The 24,485-nt window shown below is 46.5% G+C and overlaps 2 protein-coding genes across 2 annotated transcripts in view; one reads left to right on the top strand and one right to left on the bottom strand.

Annotated features, from left to right (window-relative positions):
* ADAP1 (ArfGAP with dual PH domains 1) overlaps positions 1-13,880 on the top strand; it is a 43,445-nt gene extending 29,565 nt beyond the window's left edge. The window contains exons 4-10 of the mRNA XM_010003268.1: positions 4,510-4,622; positions 6,521-6,667; positions 9,971-10,054; positions 11,936-11,998; positions 12,288-12,359; positions 13,081-13,309; positions 13,655-13,880. Coding sequence (XP_010001570.1) covers positions 4,510-4,622; positions 6,521-6,667; positions 9,971-10,054; positions 11,936-11,998; positions 12,288-12,359; positions 13,081-13,309; positions 13,655-13,683 — 737 coding nt within the window. The 3' untranslated portion in view covers positions 13,684-13,880. The remainder of the gene's footprint in view (positions 1-4,509; positions 4,623-6,520; positions 6,668-9,970; positions 10,055-11,935; positions 11,999-12,287; positions 12,360-13,080; positions 13,310-13,654) is intronic.
* Positions 13,881-17,021: 3,141 nt separating this feature from the next.
* On the bottom strand, positions 17,022-24,083 carry GET4 (golgi to ER traffic protein 4 homolog (S. cerevisiae)). Its single transcript, XM_010003265.1, has 8 exons — positions 24,004-24,083; positions 23,513-23,594; positions 22,486-22,635; positions 20,684-20,822; positions 18,680-18,820; positions 18,520-18,595; positions 18,266-18,338; positions 17,022-17,510 (listed from the first exon to the last, which is right to left on the bottom strand). The coding sequence occupies exons 1-8, from the start codon at positions 24,076-24,078 to the stop codon at positions 17,422-17,424; spliced, it is 825 nt and encodes a 274-aa protein (XP_010001567.1). The 5' UTR covers positions 24,079-24,083; the 3' UTR covers positions 17,022-17,421.
* Between the last annotated feature and the right edge of the window lie 402 nt (positions 24,084-24,485).

Below are 24,485 nucleotides of genomic sequence, written 5' to 3'. Positions count from 1 at the left end.
GCTCAGAATGTGCCTCCTTCTCTATCCAGCCCCATGGCTGTGGAAGGTTTATTTCAGAAGAAAAATCCCTCAGATCCTTCGTTTCAAAGGAAGGTTGTGACTTGGGTGTCAGTGGTGATGTGGGGTGTCAGGGATTCAACACTCCACTGCTCCAGATAATTATGCAATTCCTTAACCTGGCAGGAAAAGCAGACACATCATCTCCAGTAAGTGCCCATCTACTGCTCTGCTTTAAGTAACATCTTCCAAGGCTAGCACAGCAGCCTCGCTGCTGCCACACGCAGGGGTGATGATACATACCCTGCAATCTTGGCAGCAAAGGGAGGTGGCTGTTTTAACATCTTCTCCAAGGTTCTGAAGTGGAGTCAAAGCACTTTGATTGCTCCAAGGAAGGAAAATCTACTTCAGCAGGTGGAAGTGCCCTGCCCAAATTCTAGGGAAATGTGATTGCCCTCAAGTTACACACACAAGTGCATTTTTCCTCCTGTTTTAGCCTCTTATGCTTTGTCTTACAGTGAGACAAGAAGGCAAGAAACAACACAGTGATGGATTTGGCTCAGGTATTGGCTCTGGTGCTGTGCTTGGTTTTGGATATACTAACTTGTTTCTCCTGAAAGCCTTGGACCAGACCTGGCTTTACCACAGCCCTAGAAATGTCATGGGAACAAGCAGTTCCAAAGCCTCTGCTTCCAGGTGAAACTGCAGAGTAAAGTAGCAAAGAAACTCAAGGGCAGATGTGGTTAAGTTCCAACTTTATAAAGCTTTCCTTAAGATGAAGGAAAACAAATTCCATGCACGTATTATTTATTTTTCTTTGAGCCAGTTGATCTGATTGTGCTTCTTGCCAGAGGTTTTTTGTCTTATCTGAGAATCAAAGGCTAAAACTAAGAGTAATTTTGGGTACTTCCTATAGTCCACATTCTCAGAGACCACAAACCCCATCATTTACTGAGCACCGTAACAGCTTTCTGAGGTGGGGAAGTAGCAATATCCCTCTTCTTTAAAAATGGGGAACTTGAACAACGGGCTGGCAGAAGTTGGGTGGAAAGATGGTGTCTACATCAGATTGTCTTGTCAGAAAATCCTTTCCCTTGCTTCCTCTGAGGCCTCCTGGACAACAAGAAAGCTGGGCTAGACTTGAGCAGCTAGTGGGTGCTGCCATTTTTAGATGCCTGGCTTGGAAGAGCTCTAGCCCTCAACTCCACAGAGCGGACAGAAGGCCATGCAATGTCATCTTTTTGATCCACCAATGTGGTGACCCTCTTTTCTTACCCTTGCAGAGTTTTAGTTGCAGTGATGAAGTGAGTGTGGAAGTGACAGTTCCTCATTTTACCTTAGACACCACGTAACGGGTCAAAACCACCCATTCTGCCTGTGATTTCAGGTTATGTTACATGCTGTTCATTGCCTTTGTCATAACTGCTTGCTGATTTTTCATAAGTGCCACAGGTTTGTGCCAGAACTCACTACAAAAGCAAGTGACTTTATTTTTCTTCTTGGCAAGCAACAGAAAACTTGAGGACCAAACAGCAGCAGTGTTAGCAATGCAAGGATCATGTTTCTCAAGTGTGCCAGTAGTTGATCTCCAGCAGGTCTTTACCAGGTAGTCCATCTTGCAGCCATGGTTGGGTGCTGGTGGGATGATGACAAGTGTCTGCATCCCTTGTTCTGTGCCTTGGGAGGGGAACCAAATATGTTGGCAACAGGATTCTGCATGGTCCAACGCCAGCAGTCAGCAAGTTGTGTGGGGCTCGTGGTCACCATGGTTCTATGTAAGCAGAACAGCCCCAGTGAAGGTCTGAATTTGGCCAGATATCTCTGAACATGGAGCTGTGGCTAAGGTGGTGCCACCCACAGAGACAAGGAAGAGATGTTTCAGTTCTCTGACTCGGATGCCCTCCAGTGTGAGACCTGCTTCCCTGCTCAGCCTCCTGCAGTTTGGCTTCTCAACCCCATCTCTGGCTGTTTTCACTGTCCTTTAGATCAGGATGTTGAGGACACATCTTGCTGACATTCTGTTTGCCTGGGGAACCTGGACGAGTTCATGTTGAGTTCAAGTCCAGTTCATGGTGTTTGGCACTGATGGGTGTTGGCAGGGGGGCAGGCAGGTTTGGGCAGAGGAACAGCTCCCAGCCCTGGAGGAAGGAAGAAACAAAGAAAGAGAAGAAGCAAGCAAAGGATTTACAAAAATCTGTACCAATGTGCAGTGAAATCAGCTGCTGGCTCTGTCAGATCAGCCAGGTGCTCTTTTACAGAGGCAATTGTTCTGGGAAGAGCTGGCATGTGAACTATGGAAGAGGGTAATGCTTGGTGTTGGGTATTTTTAATTCTTTCTTGGAGTGGAATTTGATTTCTGTGCTTTGCCACAGAAGGTTGGAAAGAGAAGACCAAAATGATGAAATGTCCTTGTGTAAGAGGGCAGGGAAAGCTGGATTTCCAGCCTGATTGTGAGACTGGCACACAGTGCTGTCCTGGGCAGCTCAGCAAACCTCTCTGGGCTTCCTTCTCTTCATGTATAACTATTACAGTGCCCACCTGCCAGGGCTAAGTTCTGGGCACACTTTAGAGATTTGCAATTATTTGAGATCCTTTTTGGGGAAATGCAGAAGAATTTTCTTCTTCATCCCTTATGTGTTCAGAAGAATCACAAAGAATGTGTTGTGGAAGGGAAGTCTTTAATGAATTAATTTAACGAGTGAATGGATGAGACCCATGGCCAAAACTCATGTTGCTGAGCTGCTGAGGTGGAGCTGCTGGGAGCTGAGCTCTGTGTGCCCAGTGCTCTGTTGCACTGAGCAAACCCCAGGTGGGGATCTCTGAAGGAAAAGATAATCTTTCCTTCTGCATCACCCCATGTTTGCCTTTGGAGATATCCTTGTCCTCCACACGTTGTCTCTCCTCTCTCTCATCTGCCACCAATGTCCTTCCCCCCCAAACCCAGCTCTGTCCATCCCCCTGCAAGATATTGGTGTTCCCCAAATGTCAGGCATGAAGAGGCAGCTGAAAGGCTCTGAAATACTCTCTGCCATTTAGTGGAGTGAATAGAAGTGGCTCTTGAAGCTGTCTTTGGTTGCTTCAGCTGGCTTGGTATTAAAAACCAGTACCCTTAGGAGAACAGAAACTGCCTGTCCTTGGTGCCTGCATGGCACCCTGTGGAGCAAACTGCTCAATGTTCTGCCATTGCTGAGAGCAGCCAGCAAACCCAGCCATGGGTGCCCTACCTGCATTTCTGCCTCACTTTTAAGCAAATCTTGCTTTTCATGAATGTATCAGCTGCTGCCTGCCTGCCTCCTGCCACAGAGATCTTTCTGCTGAGCTCTGTTGGGTGCATCCTGCAGCAGCTTGTGGAGCAGTTCTGCTGACACCAGCCTGGCAGGCAGCAGCGTCCAACTTGAATAAGTCAGAGATTTTATTCCCCAGCAATAAATTCCTACCACTGAGGCGATATGAGTGCACCAGCCTTTCCCAGGCTGCTTGTGGGATGTGCTGCCCTTGGCTGGGTTTTGGTTGCTGTCTTGGCTGCTTCCTCTTGCTCAGACTTTGAATAATCCTGCTGCCCATGAGCTTTTCTCTTTCTGACACTGCAAGTGCCCTCCAGTGGGTTGGCTGCATCTTTGTGCTAGAAAAAATATGTAGCAAGCCCACAGTTGGGATAGGATGGAATTGATGGACTGAGAATTTAGGGAAGCCTCTTCTAAGCTGGATGGGTGGATGTGTGCACCAGAGGAAGAGGTTCAGACCTGTAATTCATTCCTTTGATACATCTGGTGTTGGTCCTCTGGGTTACAGGGCTGGTGTAGATGGGTACAGCTGCCAGTGCACATGGGTGACAGTGCTCAGCATGGGTGCCTGTTCTGTGCTGGAGGGATGGGGAGGGCTTGGAGGCAGAGGAGGAGGTGGACAGTGGTGTGGCATCACCATCTTGCCATGGCTGTGGGATAACTGAGGGTTTGGGCTGTCCAGTCTGCATCTCTGGGCAGTGAGGTGGACTTGATTGCTGCTGGGTGTACCTGGCCCAGAGGATGGGCAGGTCCGTGGGAACATGGGCAGCTTCTTTTGAATGACTAAATACATGTCTGTGTGCATTTTTTTGTGTCTGTGCTTTAGATTTTTGTGGCACAGACTGCCTGCTGGTTCCAGAGCCATTTCATATATTTAAGAAGTTCAGTTACTTAACTGAAAGTTTTTGTGAACCAGATGCTTTTTAACTTTAAAATCTTAGCTCCTTGGGAGTCAGTAACAGGCACTGAGTGACTTGATCCAGTGGGAGGTGTCCCTGCCAATGCAGGGGGTTGTTTCTAGATGATCTTTAAGGTCCCTTCCAACCCAAACCACTCTATGATTCTGTGAAGTCAGAAGGTGAGAGCCTGTTCTGTTCATGTCTCGGGCAATCCAGCCACACGTTTGGGTCTGCTTGGTTTTGAAGCTCTTCTCCTTTTCTTTACCCTCTCTCTTTTTTAAAAATGCATCATTTTATCCCTGGCTCTCAGCACCTGCTCTCTGCTGCAGGGTACCGAGAGGGGTTTCTGTGGAAGAGAGGACGTGACAACGGGCAGTTCCTGAGCCGCAAGTTCGTGCTGTCGGAGCGGGAAGGTGCCCTCAAGTACTTCAACAAAAATGATGTGAGTACCTGGGGCTGCTGCGTGCAGCTCTGAGAGCACCTTCCAACAACTCCAGACCACCATTTTACTTATTGTTTTGCAGTTTTCCTGAGCATTGTGTCCCTGATGGCTCCAGGCACTGCTTACCAGTGTTTTTAGTGGGGTTTGCTCTTGGTCCAGCACCCCTGCCACGGTGACACACCCCAAATGGCTATTTTTCACATTCCTGCCCTCTGGAGTCAATAAGGTTATTCTTAAACTGCCAACAAAGGAGTTTTTCTGAGCTCTGGCTCTGCATCACCCTGCTGATGTGGGTGATTTGTGGCTGGCTGGTGATGGAGGTATCACCACCCCACAGTGGTCACTGGGGTCTGAAGTCTCCTTTGCGTGGCACGGCCAGCAGGACAGAGGAAAAGCCCTGGGTTCTCTCTGCCAGTGTCAAGTGGTGGAAACATTTGTCTTTTTCCCCAGAGCACATGTAATTTATTGTAAGTGAGAAATGGAGCTATTACCATGAAAATTGAATTTGTGATGGATGGATGGATGGATGGATGGATGGATGGATGGATGGATGCTCTACTATTCTGCGCCACGTAATGGAGGAGCCAAGGTGCTTTCTCTGACCTTTGAGTCTCCCCTGAACGTTGCAGCTGAGAGCAGCCCAGGCTGAGCCACCAGCAGGTTTCTCAAGTAGTTGATGCAATTGTGGTGTCATAATGAGCCACACTGTGCAGAGGAGGGACAGGAACATCCTCCCACATTTCTCCATGCCTGGCAGCTGGCCTTGGCAGTGCTGCCTTCTCCTTCAGCTTGGTGTGGTGCAACTGCATCTCGTGGACAGGAGAGAGCCAGTCATTGCTGAGGGAGAAGTGAAAGTCCCAGCAGCCCCCCATTCAGTTGCTTTTGATTGCTTTGCTTTGTTGTTGGCTATAGCTGTGGGGACAGTGCTGTCTAGACATGTCCCCTTGGCTGGGATTTCCCTGCCATGGTCACCCTCAGCCATTGTGTGTCCAGGGCAAGTCCCCAAGTTCCCAAAGCAGCATTTGCATCTGCACCAGCTCAGGGACTTCCACATGGTGCTAGGGACCACAGCACCACTGCATGACCTGCCGTGTCCTAAAACTGGTCTTATCAAGATCCTAATCTTTTTTTTGGGGAGAGGGGACATTTTATTCACACTGGCTGCTTTCCCTCCCAGTGAGGTCCTGAAAGGATGGGAAACTTCTGGAGATGTTTTGTAGGAAGACAAACCACTCTACAAAGTTCAGATGACCTGCCACAGAAGGTGCAGGTGGGATTGGTGCCTGTGAGGGCCTGATCCAGGCTCTCCTTTGGGCTAATCCACCCACGAGATGGGCTGGAAGGTAGATATTTGTTCTTCTGGAGAGAAAGTTGCCAGTTTGGAGGGCAAACAGAGTGGAGTGAGAAGCCAACGGCTCCTGTGAGAGGATGGAGACATGGACATGGTGCTCCTTGCCAGCCTAGCATCCTGGTCTGATGTTGGCAAGGGGGATAATCCTCCATCTTCTTGTCATGAGGTAAAGAGGCTGCTCTAGGGGCCAGGAGGCAGTGGAACAGAGGCTGGGCCAGGAAGCATCGTGATGATGCTTGTCTTCATATCACAACATCCTATTGTGAGACCTGGCCTGTCTATCTTGCTTCTGGGCTGCCACCTTTCTCCCTTGAGCCTTGCTGAACTTTGCAGGAGGGCAGAGAATTCTCCCAGGCTGGCAGAACTCTCTCCTGGCTGCCAGTCTCTGGCATCTCATCTCCAGGCAGTTTTGTGGGCTGGGAGTCTTTACTTATTTTTTTCTTTCAGCTAATGGCCTCCATCAGGAGGTTTTTTCCTGGCCAAGTGAGCTTCTTTCTGGCTTGAAAGCCAATTCTCAGGTGTTTGCTCACTCAGCTGTGTTTTCCAGGCAAAAGAACCCAAAGCAATTATGAAGATTGAACATCTAAACGCGACTTTCCAGCCTGCAAAGATCGGGAACCCACACGGGCTGCAGATCACCTACTTGAAGGACAATAGCACAAGGAACATCTTTGTCTATCATGAAGATGGCAAGGTGAGAGCACGGAGGTAAAAAGAAAGGTTGGGTTATGGTCCTGGGGGGTTGATGTTGCTCAGAGCCAGACTGTGGTGCACCAGGCTCTGACTGAGCTGGGAATTGCTGGGAGGATGTGGAAGGTGTGGGGACATGGGATGCACAATCAGCTTTGAGGGTGTTTGTCATGTCCTTCCAAGCAGGAAGGCTGCAGGCTCTGTCTTCTAAATAATGAGATGCAAATGGCAGCAGTTGCTGTTCCTCTGCAACTAGACAATAGGGGCAGAGGTATTTCTAAGGCAGGCTCCTCAGTGCCTGGAGAAGAAAATGAGGCAATTGGAGTGATGAAAGGTGAATGGACTCACAAAAGGGGAGTGAACAGCATTGTAGGAGAACTGGGGGAACTGGTGGTTTCGTTATAAAATGCAAATCTGCTGGTGCGTGTTGCTGGTGCATGTTGCTGGTGCATGGACATGTCTGTTCTGTGTGACCTCAGCCTGGCCCCTTCTTGAGCTCTTTGGTGTGTCCTGAAGGCAAGTGAGAGACTGAAACCAGCCCCAGCACCTTGCACAAGGTGGTCACATCTGGGTGCTCTCGTGGTGCAGGTCCCCAGCAGCAGCAGGTGCCTGGAGGGGCAGGGTGAGCTGGGGTTGGGCTCCCACCGATTTGAAGGGTGTTGTTGTGCTCCCTTCTTAGCACTTGCCCACCCAGAGGTACTGAGTCAGCTGAGGTGAAGCCAAAGCTCCTGGTGGAGCTGGAAACCCATCCTCTGTGTGGGGTGGCTGCTCCTTGCTGCCTGCCCTGTGTCCTGGGGACACCTGAGCGGGGCTGGGGGCTTCACCTGCCTCTGTCACCAGCTGGGCGTGGGAGGTGGGAAAGCTGCAGCAGTGGGTTTCCCACCGCGCTGAGCTTCTCTCCGAGGCTGAAGCTCCCTCTGCAGGACTTTCTCTGGAAGCCACGGCAGCAGGAGCAGCTCGGAAAGCCACGTTGTGCTGCTGCCCTGTCACCATCGCCCTCAGGATGCTCCGAGGTGGGCTGAGCTGCAGGACATGTCACCCTTTAGAGTGCAAACCAACATCTTTGCATCTTCTCTGGAGAAATTAGCGAAAAGCTCTTCCCCAGTGCTCCTTCCTTCCTGAGCCACGCCAGGAGCCTTCAGGATGGGCAGAGGTGGCACGAGGGATTGATCAGCAGCAGCAGAATGGTTCAGTGCTGCAGGGATGGAGGAGCAGGAGGGGTGGTGAGAAGTTGCATTTTTTTATCTGGGGCTGTAACTCTGAGTCTGCCATGGCAGTGTGGGTGGCTGTGGTTCAGAATGGAACCTGGAGAGACACAGAGGTGGCACGTGGAGGGAGAGGCTGTGGTGGCACTGCAAGCAGGCCAGGAGGAAGTTGGCAGCCTGGAAAAGCCATTTGCAAAGGTGCAGGGAGCAGCTCATTTTCTCTGCTTGCTTTGAGACAAACCAGCAAAAGGAGCTGATGAGATGACACCTCCCCATCTGAAAACACTGAGCAGGTTACAGCTGCCTTAACACTTTGGATACAACCCCCTCCCTCTCTCTGTGCATTGTTTGTAATTATACACAGAAAACATTTAGCACCTGAGCCCTTCTGGCTTTGCACAGGCAGGTACAGGTTTGTATAAGGAAGGGTGATGGTGCCCCTGCCAGTGGATGATCAGTACTCCAAGAACCAATTGCCTGTTGGAAGGTAGTGAAGGTTCCAGTCTCAGCTTTTCTGCAGGATGAAACCCTGTCTCCCATCCCTATCAAGGAGGAGTCCTACATACATATATAGCCATCTGGTTGGTGATGGTATGAAATATCAATCTTTTAATATTACCATTTATTTTCCACTATTTCCAGCCTAGTTTGGTCACTGTTACCTTCAGGAGCCAATTCCTCATGCTGATCCTCTTTGTGCTGCTATCTGGGGGCTGCTTAGCTGCTTAGCATAGGAAAGCAAGTGATGAGCAAGTAAAACCTCAGACATGTAGGTCAGAATTTTCCAAAACATTGTTTGTAGATGTCCTGTTGTGTGGGCTTTCCCCCTCTTTCATCCTGAAGTAGATTCAGATGCCAAAAAAAAAGTTTGGTTTTTTAGAGTATGGCTGTTTGGCACATTAGACCATTTTTGAGATACCTTGAACACGACTCCTTAAAACTGAGGTCTCCAAAATTACACATCAGAGCTTCCCTTCCCCCTCCAATTGTTTTTTAAAGCATAAAAAAGTTGAAGGCCAACTGCTGCATTGATGTGGCCATTCCTACACTACAGCAACCTCATCTGCAAGGGTGACAGTGTTTCTTTTAAGATCAAGTCTGGCTCATTGAACCTGTCCTTGCTGTGTGAAGAAGCTTCATGTGCATTATTGACAGCTGGGTTGTTCTGCATCTGTCCCCTTGCAGCTCAGGGTCCTGGTGCTGGCATCCCTTCCATCTCCCTTCCAAAATACCTCTCCTTGGCTCATACCTTTAGACTGCAAGGCAGTTTCTTGAGAGCTCCCTGTGTGGATCACTTAAAATTAATGTGGTGTTTCTCAGTGAAACCTTCAAAAAGGCATCGAGTGCAGCACAAGCTCTGTGGGTCTCACCACAGACAGATGAACAGGTGAAGTTAAAAGCATCAGCTATTTCAGAGGGGGAAAAATCCCACCAAAAAAAACCAGAGAGAGATTTCTGCCAAGGAAAGGTAGAAGTGCCAGAGCATCTGAGAATTGAGCTGGGACTTCAGTCTCACTGTGCTCATTCCTAGAGGGCTTGATAGACTGGAGTACAATTCTAAAAAGATACTTGGCTACTCTTGTAGCAAAGCACTGAAAGATGTTGCTAAGGCCTCACAGTTTGGGTGGGATCCAGGCGTTCTTTGCATGTCCTGCCTGCAGCCAGCCTGCCAGAGGGATGGGACAGGGAGGTGAGGGCTGGTGGACAGGCTGCAGAACTGCTGGGCTGCCTTTGCCCCCAGCCAGCACCAGGTGAGCAGTGTTTCTAGGGTCAGACTGAACGCTGGGCTTGATATCTCCATCACTGGTTTGATGCTGGTGTGGCCACTTGAGAAACGTGCTTAAATCCCTCCTCTTCAGCAAACCCCTTGGTGCCCACGGGGGCTGCAGAGCTCCCTGCAGCCTGGGACAGTGGTTGATGTTCCCCAACCCCCACCCATTTCCTGCTCTCTTTCATGTCTACATTTTAGTCTTTTTTGTGACTGCTGCTAAACTGCCCTATGTCACTTTGGACAAAGTGATGGGAGAGATGAAACGCAGCAGAATCACAGTATTTGATGTGCAGCCTACACCACTTACTGTGCTTTTCTTTCTCATTGTCAGGAAATAGTGGACTGGTTCAATGCCATCCGGGCAGCCCGATTCCATTACTTACAAGTGGCATTCCCTGGAGCCAGTGACGTTGATGTGAGTTTTCCTGCACTTCTGTTTTTTTTTCCCTCTTGCTCATTTTTAGCATCTTTTTGAGAAGCTGGAAGGCTTGGAGAGAGCTCCATCCTTCTGAGCACTGGGCTGAAATTCTTGTGGTGGGCTGGGGAGCCCACGGGCAGCACCTGTTGCCAACATCCAGCCTTGGAAACATGTACCTGGTGTCTGTGTGTGTGTGTGTCTGTGCACACCCGTTCACACTTAAAATGTGAGCTGTGCATCTGAGCAACTCCAGGGCTGTCACGTGTATTGAAGCCACAAGCATCTTGCTCAAAGATTGTTGCTATGTTAAAAGCTGAAACAAAGGCTGGAAGGTAGAAAAGATGAAAGTAAAAGAGTGTGGGTGTTGAACCCAACCCTCTGAGATGAATATTTGTGTGCAGGTCAGTGCAGCCTGTCTTATGAATCTCTGTCTTGTGTTTTCCGGGAGCTGGAACTGCTAATTGCATTTTCTGTTGCTAATATAATCCTGGAGGCTGCATTAGGTCAGGTTGATGGAAAGAGCCTTGTGCTGCAGTTGCTGCAACTGGTGTGTCACGTCACTGGTTGGTGATGGTTGTTACTCTCTGTTACCTCCTTCGTAGATGTTGAAATCTAATTGCATTGCCTGCCTTCTATTAATTACCTGGGAGGTGGCCTGGGTCTGGCTCTGTCCCATGGCTGTGCATCCCAAGGACCTCAGGAGCCAAAGCCTTCCCATCAGATTGACATTAGCTGCCCCAAATCATCCTAATCCCCAGTGAGAAAGAGGGGAGGAGAAGGAAGTATGTTCCCATGGCTGGTGAGCCCTGGCATGAGTGACCTGGAGAGACCTCTGTGGAGACTAGGGTTTGTCTGCAGGGTAGCTTCAACCTGGGTGTTGCCATCATTTGCATCTCATTTATATTTCCTTCACCCTGTCAGAGAGAATAAAAGACACTAAATTAAAACAAGAGCCAGGTTGAATGCAATAGAAAGGTGTAAATTGCTCAAACCACCCTAAGGATGCCCAGGCTGCCTCTGCAGCTCCCAGGGAGTGAGGATCTCCAAAGGATGCTTTATGAACCCATCTGCAGAGTGGAGGAGCCTCTCTGAGCCAAGGGTGATGAGCTTCTTGCTTAGCACAGTGTCCTCCTCAGCCCAGTCCCAGGAGCCAGACTCTGGGGCTATGAACACTGCAGGGCCCTTGGCTGCCTGTGACCAAGTGTCCCAGCTGAAGATGCTCCCAGCTGCTTTGGAGCAGTTGTGTGATTCTTTGGGCCATTATATTTTTGAGCTGTCTTTGCCCCACAAGCAGACACCTGCTGTTGGGCAGCTCTGGGGTTTGGCAAGCAGAGCTGTCAATAACCTGTTTAAATGAAAGGCAGGAGCAGTGTGTGGCCAGACTTATCAGCCCCACTTTTGGTGAGACTCATCATTTTTCAAGAGCATTTCAGAGGCATCTGAGCAAGGCAGCTACTGCCTTGTCTTCACTAAGCAGCCTTAAAAATATCCCTGGAGCTGGTAGCTGTTGTCAGCAGTCTCTGCAGGAAGGGGGGTGAGCTAGCAGCCTGGGATCATGGGGTTTGAGAGACAAATTGTATTCTGGGGCTCGTGTGAGGAGCTCCTGCCTCTGCTGGAGGAGGTGCACTGCCAGAGCTGATGGGTATAGTGGAATTTGTCCCCAGGGCTGCTCCTGGCTTTGCTGGTGAAGCGCTCAAAGGTTCTTTGTGTTTCTGCACCTGCCTCTTCTGAGTACTTTGGAGAGGTGGGACCAAAGCCAGAGCCATTGGGTGGTCTTAGGGCTGGGGGTGATCCCAGTGTGGGGCTTTCCTTCTGATGACCCCCAGCCTGCCCTGCATGCCCAGTCACCCTCCTTCTGCTCTCTTCTCTCTTCTCCAGCTGGTGCCAAAGCTTTCTAGAAACTACCTGAAGGAAGGGTACATGGAGAAAACGGGGCCAAAGGTAGGATATGACATGTTTCTGCGATCCCTCTAACACGAGTCTGGCTCTGCACGGGGCTGAGAAGGGGCTGCTGGTGGGACAAACCTGCCTTTGCTGGAGAGGCAAAGCTTTAATGCCATGAACCGTTTAATGTTGTCCCAGCCCTGGCTGTGGTGGCCTGGAAGCCACGTGTCCCCAACTCCCCCAGGCCATAGGGCTCCTCCAAGTGTCTTGATACCCCTGGGTCATTCCCAGTAAGCAAGGAGCTGTGCTGCTTTGGTGTCTAATCTGATATTGTTTGACTTTTCAGCAAACAGAGGGATTCAAGAAGCGATGGTTCACCATGGATGACCGACGGCTCATGTATTTCAAGGATCCTCTGGTAAGATGAAGGTGCCTGGGCTGTCTGTTGGGGATTATCTGTAGCAATGGTAATAATCTGCAGTGAAGCCCAGACAGGTGGGAGAGCCAAGGGGACACTGAATCATTACTTCTATATGGATTTGCCTGGTGTCAGCATGCAGTAGCCCTCTAGATGCTTTAGAAATCCTACAGACCAGCTGCATCTGGATTTTGGATCCCTGGTGTTCCCACAGAATTGCAGACTAGTCTGTGTTGGAATTGACCTTAAAGATCATCTAGATCCAACCCCCCTGTCAATGGGTCGATGGGTCAATGAGACACCTTCCACTAGACCAGGTTGCTCAGACCCCCATCCAGCCTCATCTTGAACACTTTCAGGGATGGGGCATCCACAGCTTCCCTAGGAAACCTGTTCCAGTGTCTCACCACCCTCACACTAAAGAATCCCTTCCTAATGCCTAACCTAATTCTCCCCTCTTCCAGTTTAAAATCATTACCCTTATCCCATTGCTACATACCCTTATAAAAAGTCCCTCCCCATGGGGAGTCCTGTATTGCGGATGCCCCTGGACTGAGCTGGAGCAGGGACTTGTGGGGTGGGTGCTGCTTTGGGGGTTGCCTGCTGCATTTTTGCATTTTGTTGTCTTCCGGATGGTGCAGAATGAGCTGTGTCCTGGCTGCCTGGGATGCAGAATTCCCCTTGGCAATCACACCTGCCTGACCATTCCACTGTCTCCTAGGATGCCTTTGCTAGAGGGGAAGTCTTTATTGGGAGCAAGGAAAACAGCTACAAGGTCCTGGAAGGGCTCCCACCATCCACACAGGGAAACCACTGGCAGCACGGGATAACTATTGTCACCCCAGATCGGAAATTCCTCTTTGCCTGTGAGACAGAGGACGACCAGCTGGAGTGGATCACAACTTTTCAGAAGGTTATAAGCCGCCCGATGCTGCCTCAGGAATACGCAGGTGTGTTTGCTGGACACCAGCCCTGGCCCCTTTCCCATGGACAGGATGGATGGAGGGGGATCAGGGATGCAGCCACATCGCTCCCCCGTGTGCAAGGGGATGCTAAGTCTGTCCAAGCAAAGAGGGACCCACAGTGGGAGGAGGAGGGTGGTATCCATCCCTCTTCATCACATCTGGTGTCATGTCCATGCTGCTATAAGGTCACCCAGTTATAAGTATCATTGGAGCCAAGGAGCACTGGGAAGACAAGGACCATCCGCAGGGTGGGCTTGTGTGGTGCTGTTGCCTCCTTCCAGGGCTTGTCTGGTTTTAACTTTATATTCTCTGTTTTTTTTTTTCTTTCAGTGGAAGCCCATTTCAAACATAAACCTTAGCTGGGACTGGCTGGGCAGACCTGAGGAATGAGCTGCTGTTTACAACACAACGTGGTTTTATTTGAAATGTTAAAAAAATAATGAATAATAATAATAACAGTAATAATAACAATACTTCCCTTTCCCCTCATAATTCACTTGATCATGTTGGAAACCAAGAAGGACGGTGGTGAAATGTCAGAGAAGATGCTGATCCAACGTGAAACCCTGTGGCTGCTCCATGGGATGTGCTGCTGGGACAAGTCATCCCCAGGACCTCATCACCCCCACCTGCTGACAGGGGTGTCCAACCCCACTTTGGGGGGATGGAGAGGATTGTCAGCCCTTTCCCTGGGTACCTGCAAGTCCCTGAGCAGTGACATCCTGGTGGGACACGAGGCACCAACCTGAAAGAGTGACGTGTGAAATGGCTGGTCCTCCCTATGGCATCAGGGTGAACGATAAGTAACTGACCTCTGGTGGTGGTGGTGGTGTTGGTGTGCCCTGGCAAGGGTCTAACAGGATTTAGAAATAAGAGAAACCAGCATCACTGGACTCAGTATCTGCTTAATGAAGGACATGGAGGAGGGTGCCCAGTGTGGGCAGGGCAGGAAGAGGGACACTGAGCCACGAGGTGATGTCTGGGGAGCAAAGCTTCTGGTGTTGGGCCCTGCACCCCCATCTCTGCCCCGCTGCACTTGTGCTCCCCTGGTTCCTGTGTCACAGCTTGGGGGGGTTCACCCCATTTTAGGAGCCCAGTGTGGGCTGAGGGGGTTCAGCTTCAGGTGCCGTTTTGCTGACAAACACCATAAAAGCCCATCCCAGCCCCCTCAAAGCTGACAACACATTGCTTCTCCAGGCTGATGGTTGCACTTTTGTTTTGTTTTCCAATAATTCTCTTAGGGTTGTTTGTTTTTTTGTCAATTTTTATTTTCCCCCCTCCCCTGCCAAAAAAATAACAAAAAAATAAGCTGCTTGAAGTGAGGTTTCAGCGCCGTGTTGAGCCCTGTAGTTCCCGCGGGCAGGGCAGGCTGGGACCTGCAACACCACGGGCTGGATTTTTTGACCCAGAAATGAAATTCCCGGGGTCTGCTGAAGTCCCAGCCCCAAGCACCGACCCGCCCGCCTTCCTCCCGTGGGTGTGTGTACATGAGCATCTCATCGGCTGCGCCATTCGTTCTGTCACTGGTAAGACACCTGTGGTACTAAATGTCATTCAAACCAATAAATGATGATGTCGGAGCTGTGGCTGTGTCGTGCTGGGGTGGGGGGGAGGTGGGGCTCAAGACCAAGACCAGGTAGGTGGTGGTGCTGGGGGAACCCTGGGGGGGGGGTTGGACACCCACAAAAGCATCTGCCCCCCCCTCCCAGGGCTGCTTGGTGTGGGTGTGGGGGACAGAGCAGCTGCACAGACACATGGGTGTGCACCAGGTAAGTGTATTTCCTGTAAACCACACACACATACTTGTGTTATATATTGTATGTGTGTATGATATATACTGTATATATTCTGTAATACCAATATTTTATACCTAAATATGCACACATACACACAAAACATGTTAAGAAGGGGGGGGAAGTATGAAAGTTGTTGAATAGTAACAGACACAAGAGATAACACACTTTTCTGTGCATGTATGAGAATATAGTTCATCTGAACACTGCATGTATATATCTGGAGCCACTGTTAGACACTTACTGAAGTTACAAATACATAAACTCAGTGTGTATCACACACATCTGTATATGTATACATTTTTTTAATACTGCAGAATTATAAGACAATTATATAGTATACATATACACATGGTCATGCTTTTTATACTGGGCTAAAGTATGAATTTAAGAGGAAATATATTGCATATAAACGTGTATGTGCAACTATAGATATTTAATCTCCATTAAAAGTATTTAGATTTTACACAAACTCACACTTAAAACCCCAGGCATGTCAGAAGCAGAGACAGGACTGGCTGGGCTAGTTGTTTGTAGTTATAGCCAAACACTTGTGTGTATAATTAAGAATAATAATATTAGTATTAGAAATTACATGCAATTATATAATTTAATGATAAATTATTATATACATGGAAGGCTGTTTATGTGTGTATATATAACTTAAAAAATATATATTTTACACACATATATTCTGTCTATACTGTGGTAATTACTATGTGTTTTGTACCCCCATGCCTGGCAGCAGAGGCACAGGCTCACCAGCCCTGGGTGCTGCTCTGCCAGCAGGGCTGGGGTCACAGCAGTGGTGAGAAGGGGTTCACTAACTTGGAGCTGTGCAGGATGGAGGTGGAGCTGTCACTGCCAGACACTTTAAGCTGCCCCAAGACAGGCATGGTATCTGGCAGCCACAGCCAATGAACCCAGTGTCTCTTACCTGCCAGCTGAGGTCTGGGTGACCCACAGCACGGGAGGAGGGACAGACACAGCAAGGCAAGCTCACCCGTTAGAACTCAGCAACATCGCGCATCCTGGTATAAAGTGTTTATTTGAGACTTCACAATAACACAAAGTCTTCTTTTCAATGCCTTTTCTTTTTCATACAGTCAATAAATTTGTATTAATCCCTCCCTCCCCCATGCATGCTTGCTGTTTATTAATCTAAGCCTTTTTTTTTATCTTCATTGTGAAAAAATAAAGCGTTTCCCCACCCTTGGATCTGCTCACGGTACCACCGCCATCCACTGTGCTGCTTTAAAGAGGAGATGTAGAATGGCTATGCCTACCACGGGGGGTGAAGTTACTCCATTACTTACTGATTTATTCTTCTTTACAGAAAGTGTTAAATGAATCAACCACCCAAGAAAAATAAATATATCATAAAGAACCAGAAGTTCTGCAGTATCCCTTTTCTTTACATACAGCTGCAGTTCAAACTCATACGCTGCTCACGGCAAAGCATTTCAGTCACTGTAACACCTTCACGTATGGCTGTGAACTTACACTGAAAAACAAAAAATCATTTCTTCCAAAGGAGCAGAGCCACTAGGCCAGAGGAGGTATTTTAGATGCCAGATTTTTTTATATCTAGGTAAGGGAGAACCATATGGAAGCCAATTACTTATCTTCCACTGAGTGGCTTTCACTCAGCAGCCATTCAATCTTGTGCTTTTCAGGAAGTATTGGCTGATTACAGGGTGGGCTCAGCCAGAGCCAGCCCTCAAACAGAGTGCCAGGCAGTATGAAGGGCCTGCATGTTACTCACCGCAGTGGAAGCGAGTTCATGGTATCAATGTCTCCTGGATGTGCAGCTCAAATTATGCTGCCTGGCTCACCTCGCAGGACTTTTGGCACCAGCCTCACCAATCAATGATTCAAATGCTCACTCCGCCTTCCGAGATCTTCCCTGGAGGTGGCAGAGGTCAAGGAGGCTTTCTCTTAACAAAGATGGTAGTGGGCAGGTCGTGAAGTACAAGCCCCACCTTTATGCTCTATTAATGACTGTGCAAAAGGGAATACTGCATCAGAAACCGTAGAAGACTAGAGTTTAATCAAAGTCACCAGCCGCTGCATCGGAAACCTGCTAACAATCGCTCCGATTGGTTCATTTGGCTACTTTTTGTTGGTGTCTCTCTTTTATTACATAAATAATATAGACCAAACATTATAAACATTTCAGCAACCATTTCTAAAAGACCAGAGGAGCCCGCTTAGGCACCAAGAAACAACTGCAGGTTTCAAATTCCAACATGGTCTTTGGAGTCATCAAATCATCAGATTTACACGGCACCCACTGACAACTATTCAGTCGAGCTCAATAGGACTGCTGTCTTCCTGACCATCTTCTGTGTCCTCATCTTCTCCAGTTCCCATGAGACTGTTTAAAAGATTTCCTAGAACAAAATACAGGGCACTCAAAATTGCTCATTTTAAATTCTCACCTCTAAAATTTGTCATCCTGCTAGGGTGCAGTACACCTTTTACTTCAAACAACAAAAAAGTCTCAGTAGCTCATTAGTATTTTCCACACTTGTTTCCACTAAGAATTTATTGATTTAAGCAGCTGTGTTTTGATACTGTTCCTTCTCTAAAAGTACACTGGAAAATCTCCATTAAAATAATATACTTATGTACTATAGTTGCAGCAGGAAAGAAAAAACAAACAACCAACCAGCCAAACCGGGAAAGACAAACCTCCAGCCATGAAACTGTCAAAAACCAGCAATGATCTGCATCATGCAATTAAAAACTTGTTTGAGGCATTTCCATGCTCTCTCTGCTTTACTCAACCTAAAGATGCCTGGATTGCTGAAAAGTCATTATTTACAGATGGGAACTTCAGCCACCTAAGTCAGAGGAAATTAAGCTTTAACTCAAGCAAGGTTTTTATTTAAATTTGGAAGTTGTACCATAATGTCAAAAATTATCTGTAAGAGTCATTTACAGGCTTCTTCCCTTCTCAGATGAAAACTCCACTCACTTCACCAAATTCATTTCACATGCAACCAATTCATCTTGTGTTCTAGTCACTGTAGATACAATACATTGATGAATTACCTGTTTCCAGCACAGCCATTTTATATAAGCCCCTGCATTACAGAAATAATGCCTGGTGGTACCTATAAGCAGTGATGGGCACCATCCTTACCTAGCAATCCTCCGTAGGACGATGTCTGCTTCGGTGGAACACCAAAGAAAAGCTGTCCTATTCTATCGAGGTACTGAAAAGACACAAGAGGAAGAACAACATCAGTTCCTTCCCTTTACAGATTGAAACACTACAGGCAGCAGTCACACCACACAAACTAGATCACTGGCTCCTATCTACAGGCCACAAACCAGAAGACAATCAGCTATTATTGGACTAACACTGCAGGTTAAATCCTGTTTACGAATACTCACCTCATTATACATGGGATCTCTTTTCAGTGAAGGTTGATACTGTTCACACAATACTGTAAATACTGTTAATTTTCCTCTAGAAAGAGAACAACCAAAAATGTAATCTCAGTAACAACTAGAAAAGGAAACCAAGGAAAACATGAGGGAAATCAGACTGTACCCATCAACTGCCAATAGCAGAAACCAGATGAAGTTTAGCAGCGGCTGAACAAAGGGTGGACCCTTTTCTATTGAAGGATGTTTCTGTGTGTAGGTTGTAAAAACAACGGATGCACTGGTCTTATTTTTTAAGCAGAGAAATCTGCAACAAGAAACAAAACAGGGCAAGTTAAAAACAAAAGGAAGAGAAGTAGTTTTACATGCAGAAAGAGAAGCCAATGGCTCCTCTCTTCATTTCTATTTCATTTGTGCGTAGAAGCCATCTCAGGCTTAACTGATTGCCAAAACTAACTGGTAGAGATGCAGCAATGTTTTGGCTATCAAGCAAGGAAGGGGAAAAATCACTACTGTGGAAGAAGCAGGTTGGGACAGAGAATGGACATAAAATATTAATAGAATTAATTTAACCATAACCTAAGCAGACTGCATACGGGGTGGTTACTAAAATTAAATAGAAATGACAAAAGACTGGCCACCATGTAATTAAAAAGAAACATAATAATATTGCATTTACTGGTCCAGAGTTTACTATGCTGAGGTAAAAACTGAAGATCCCTCTCCTGGCCCCACCCACTCCCAAACACAGTATGTATCTGTCAGTGACTGAGGACTCTGTCATTCTCCCAGCACTACCTCAAACTAACGTGGCATCAGGGCCACCAGTAAGTTTGACACACATGGCTAAAATTCTCATAGTAAAGGTGTACTTTCAGTCTCCAAGCCATTTGTCACCAGTTAACAGATCAATTCCCCAGACTGATCAAGTCTTTGTTCAGGTCCAGTTAATTTAACTGGCAACCTCTGCAAATCCCACAGGCCTAACAAGACACTTGATCTGGGACAAGGGCTGTCAGCAAGCACTGGGAAAGCTGCCACAAGCATCTCACTTTTGGTTGTAGGCTGGCCTCCAACTCTGTACATATGCAAGGGCATTGGGCTCTTTTGCCTTGCTGCTGAGCAAGGAACTGCAATTATTTTCATTAGAGTATAAACTGGATAAGAGGATTTGGTAAAGCATTTGAGACACAGGCCAGTAAAGGATGCAGCAGTGGTGCTATATAAATACTGAAAAAAAATAATCTCTTCCTCATAACTTCTCCCCAGAATTTCTCCCCCTGCAGACCAAAGCCCCATAAAATGGTTTAAGAGTCCTGCAAATACTGGATTTCCACAAAGGATTTTGTACCACTCAAAATCACTGCAATCTGTATCAACCAGCTACAGAAAGCAGGACAAATCTAACATGACAGCTCACTGCTGCCAAAAGAAACAGACTTGCTCTCACCTCCTCCTTCTCCCCCAACACCTACTCTCTCCCTAACTCCCTGCTGCACAGTCCTGTCTCCACCTCCTCCTCAGACTCCTCCATGAGCTGCTTTCCCTGACTAAAGAAAACCATCACCTGACTAAACACAGTAAAATTGGCTTTGTCAATCTTAATTGTACATGAGTTCTGCAGAGGCACAGAACAGCTTCCATGCCCACCTCCTACAAAGTAAATATCTGAAGTAAATGAAAGCCACCAGCAACTCTGTCCAACCAAGAGCCATTGCACTGCTGGTCACAGACCAGGGTGACCCAAAACAGTCTCTTAGGACAATGAGACTGAGAGCAAGTACTATGCTAAAGGTAAACACTGAACCTACTTAGGTCCAGACTTGGTAAGAATATCGAGGCAAGTCAGAACTAGACATAAAGGGGTGTTAACAAAGCTAAGAATTGTTCTTTCAGGGTCAAACAGATTACATTAATTCTCCAGGCTATTAACATGATTTCAGGTTTTGACCTTAATTCTTCTTTAATTTTCTCTCCCCAGCCTAACCAATTGAACACACCAGTTTTGAGATAGTTTTCTCCTGCTGTTACCACACAAAGTGAACTTCAGAAGCTCTGGCCAGTTCCACAGTTTCTTTTGAAAAGGATGCACAGTTATCATGCTTAAGTCAGATTGGCCTCAAACACTGTCATCTCAGCAAAACACTTGAAAAAAAACCTTAACACCTACTGTAGTACTGCCTGTGCTACAAACATGTCCACCTCACTGCGATATCCCCTGGAGGAGGAGTATTCCACTAGCATATTTGCACATCCTTCACCATCTGTGGAGTGCAGGAAGTGATACCGAGACTCACTGTAGTTTTGCTCTAGAAAATGAAAAAGAAAACAGCTTTTAAGAAATCATTTCATCATACCTGAATGTAAAAATACATTTGTTGGGCTTGTTCAGTACAGTTGGTAAAAGGACAAGAGTTACACGCATGGTATTTAAACAAGACAATGAGCAAAAAAAGAGAGTGGGTTTTTTCCTTTGTAAGTTACAAAAAATGTATAAAGGTAGATAATATGTTATCCTAAATACATTTGAACAACTGCTGCTACAGACAATTTATTCAATGCCACCACAAATACAGCTGCCACTGGGACAAACAGCTCAAGCTGCAGCCATGTCATTTTACCTAAATGCATGTGGACACTTCACGTGCCAACATCTGTGCTTAGGAGAAGAATCAAGAAGTTCCATATCAGATCATGTGCCCCAAGAAGTCAAACATCACCTTCAGCATCCTTCTTCCCAAGTGCACATTTCCTATTGTTAGCTTAGCCCACTCTTGGTATCAAAATTAAAACTGCTTCCTTATACTGAATAGAGCAGCAATTGTTCAGAGAAAAAAGGTGTAAGAAATGGCAACAATTTGCTAGAACTCAGCTTGAAGCAAAGCATCATGCAAAAACACTGCAATGACAAACCAAAAGTGGATAGCTGCTGATTTTTGGAATTAAAAGCTTTTTTTAAAAAAATTGAGCCTTTCCTGATGAAACTCTCAAAAACTACAGACTAAGAAAACATACACACTTCAAAAGAAAGTGAGCAGATGGTTGCCAAATGGGGATCTTTACTTTCAGAATCCAACTGTTTCTTAGCCTAATTGTATCTCAGCTTGTAACTTCAATGCTCTGAGGAAAATCCTCCCTCTCTGGCTGCCAGCAGCCATCAAGCTAACCTGAGTCCCATGAGAAGAGCCACAGGATTGCCTATGGCACACAGAAAGGCAGTGAGCTGGAATGTCAACCACTGGGTCAGGATTGTTATATGAAACCAATATTATCACTTTGCAGCTACTGAAAAAAATGTTAAATAAACAAGCACCTTGCAGTTTTTAATTCATTAAAACCCACAGAATAGATGGCATTTATTCAACTGTTCTCACTCACTTTTGTTAGGTTTTGAATATAAGACTTTACAAACTGGCTATCATCCACAATTGAAATAATTATTCAGTGCATTTTTGGTTTCTCTTACATCCCAAGTGATAAAATCCCACATAAATCAAAGGCAATAGCTCTCATTCTGGAATAAGACTGCTGGTTAACATCTCAACAAGTACCTAAACACAGATCCAAAGACTGTTTTTGGATGCTAGGTGATGGATTTCAATCTTTGCCATGTCTATCTCAGATTTAAAAACAATAAACCCACAACAGAATAGCTCTGCTTCCCAGCTATTTTCCTTCTAAGGACTCAATCAAACTAACTCAATGCCTCCAGGATCAATCTTCCTTTTAGAGAGCCTTACAGCAGTTGTGCTTTGGGTTTTGCACTAATGCAGCGTTACAACCTCAGGTTTTTGTGGTTTTTTTTGTAGTAACATTAAGCTGAAATTACTGCTAAAATCCAGTAGCAGCAGAACTCAAATCAATCACTTCCATCTCCCACTCCTCTGATAATTTTGAAAGTATGTCTCTCACAGTATCATACTTTCAGCATCTTCAAAACAAAACACAGAAAAGCCAATTGATTTTTCTTACCTTTCCACAGGGTAATTGCTAGTAACTGGTGTAGTTTCGGATGTCCAAGTTTTCCTGATCCCCCACTAGACCATTTGAGTGCTCTGGATACGAAAGCCACTCTTTCAGGAGAATTTGGATCCATTAAACTAAACAATTTAGCCAAGTGTTCTAGAAGCAATAAGATTCACAAATATTAGCATTAATAGGAAAAAGATGAACTGCTGCTTCTAGTGCATCTTTAAGATATATCATTTAAGCTGCAGTGCTTCTGTATCTTTAAGCTCCCTTAATGGCCTCCACAAGCCACCTTAAAAAGAGTGACTTTGAACTTGAGCCACTTCTCCCACATCAGGTTCATCTTGCATCTGTCAGCCAGAAAGATTTGTATGTCTCCTCTGCAACCAAAAGAGGAAACACTGCAGGTTATCGGCCTGCTTGTCATTCATAGGGAAGCTGTGAGGGACAGAGGGCTGTAGCTTGGAAAAGCACCACCAGAAGTCACAGCTGGGATACAAATTGACAGAACTGATCTAAATAAACCAAGAACAGCCTCTGTCTGTCTTTCTCCATCCATTGGTTGTTAACAGGAGTGGTTTGCCCATGCTGCAGCAGCAGTCTGGCCAGGCAGCTCTTAAGGTCTCACTGAATTTCCTGTTTACCAAATTTCACAGTCAAACAAGAAACATTTCCTTGCCAATAACTGCATCACAAATAATACACGTTACAGCACTGCTAGGGTGGGAAACCACCATCCACCACAGCCCTGGGGACATTAGTGGTCATGTAGACAATACATTACTGCTGCATGGAGGAAAGGACAATGCCACGAGACAGCAGTGTTTGTCCTAGGCAGGCTCACAGAGTTATCAGGAATCCATTAATCTCCAAATTAGTTTTGCCCTGAGTCCATTTCTATGATGAGAGGGCCTTTGCCATATGAGAGGGCATACAAAAAGGATTTTGGGTTTCAAGACTGCTAACAACAGCCACTGAGAAGAGAAAGCACATCTAAACACCACAAAACCAAGCGTAAGGGTCACCTCACCTAAAAGGTCATCTGCTACTTTTGCATCTGATTTCTCCAGAGACTCCAGAACCAGCATGGACAGATCAGAAGCACTGTTTTGCTACAAAACACATACTGGTATCAGTACAGAGAAGAAAGTATCCACCAGAATTTTGTCAGAGACAGATTTAATACTTTTATCAGCATCTACAGCTAAGGCACAGCATCATGTCTCAACCACCCCTTATAAAAAAGAATTATTGTAATTTGATGGCATCAAAAGAGAAGCCTCCAGGAAAGCAAAACAGACATGGTTATGATTATTGTTTGGATGCTCACGAATACTTGTGTTTTATGTTCTAGTTTAGCATAATCCTTTGCAGAGAATGACTCAACAAAGAGATAAAACAAAAGACTACAAAGCAATTACCCCAAACATTTACCACCAAGAATTGAACATTCACTCCTCAAAGTCTTGGAATAACAACTCTCTCTCCTCCCATCCAACACACACAAAACCAGTGACTTACCTGGTTATGACTAAAGAACAGCAAAGCCCCTGAATACATAAGTTCTCTTGCTTCTGCATGTTTTCCTTGTGACATATACCTGAAAACAGTAACAAAGCCTCGATAAAAATTCCCCACAAAACAGGCTGCATATGCTTAAAAGTTACTTGCATTTCAATGATTAAAGATCAATAAAATTAAAAAGGAAGGCAATAAGGGATTTATTTTAAAATCAAGTTAGTTTCAATAATGATGTGGGCTGAAACAAAGAAAAGGAAACCACCCCAAGTGCTCACCTGAGCAAAAGATGCCAACGCACCGCATCACACCGCTCAGACCATCATGTCAGAGCCTCTGTCAAACCCAAACCCATCCCAGTGAAGCAGTTTTTGGAATACACCCTGACAGCCCACATCCCCAGGTCCACCCAAAGCACTCCAGCCCTCTCAGATGTCTCTCTGACCAAGACTACTCTGGGAGGGGACACCAGCCACACACTAGTC

Source organism: Chaetura pelagica, unplaced genomic scaffold (genome assembly GCF_000747805.2).
Source record: "Chaetura pelagica isolate M959 unplaced genomic scaffold, ChaPel_1.0 scaffold138, whole genome shotgun sequence".
Classification (NCBI taxonomy): Eukaryota; Metazoa; Chordata; class Aves; order Apodiformes; family Apodidae; genus Chaetura; species Chaetura pelagica.
Note: the sequence above shows the minus strand (reverse complement) of the source record. Positions and strands in the feature narration are given on the sequence as shown.

Excerpts from the sequence above, each read along its gene's own strand:
- GET4 (XM_010003265.1), bottom strand. The coding sequence starts at position 24,078 with ATGTCACAAGGAAAACATGCAGAAGCAAGAGAACTTATGTATTCAGGG. Across the intron at positions 20,823-22,485 it reads AGCAATTACCCTGTGGAAAG|AGCAAAACTACAGTGAGTCT; the intron begins GTAAGAAAAATC and ends TTCATTTTCTAG. Across the intron at positions 18,821-20,683 it reads GTAGCACAGGCAGTACTACA|ATTTCTCTGCTTAAAAAATA; the intron begins GTAGGTGTTAAG and ends TTCTTGTTGCAG.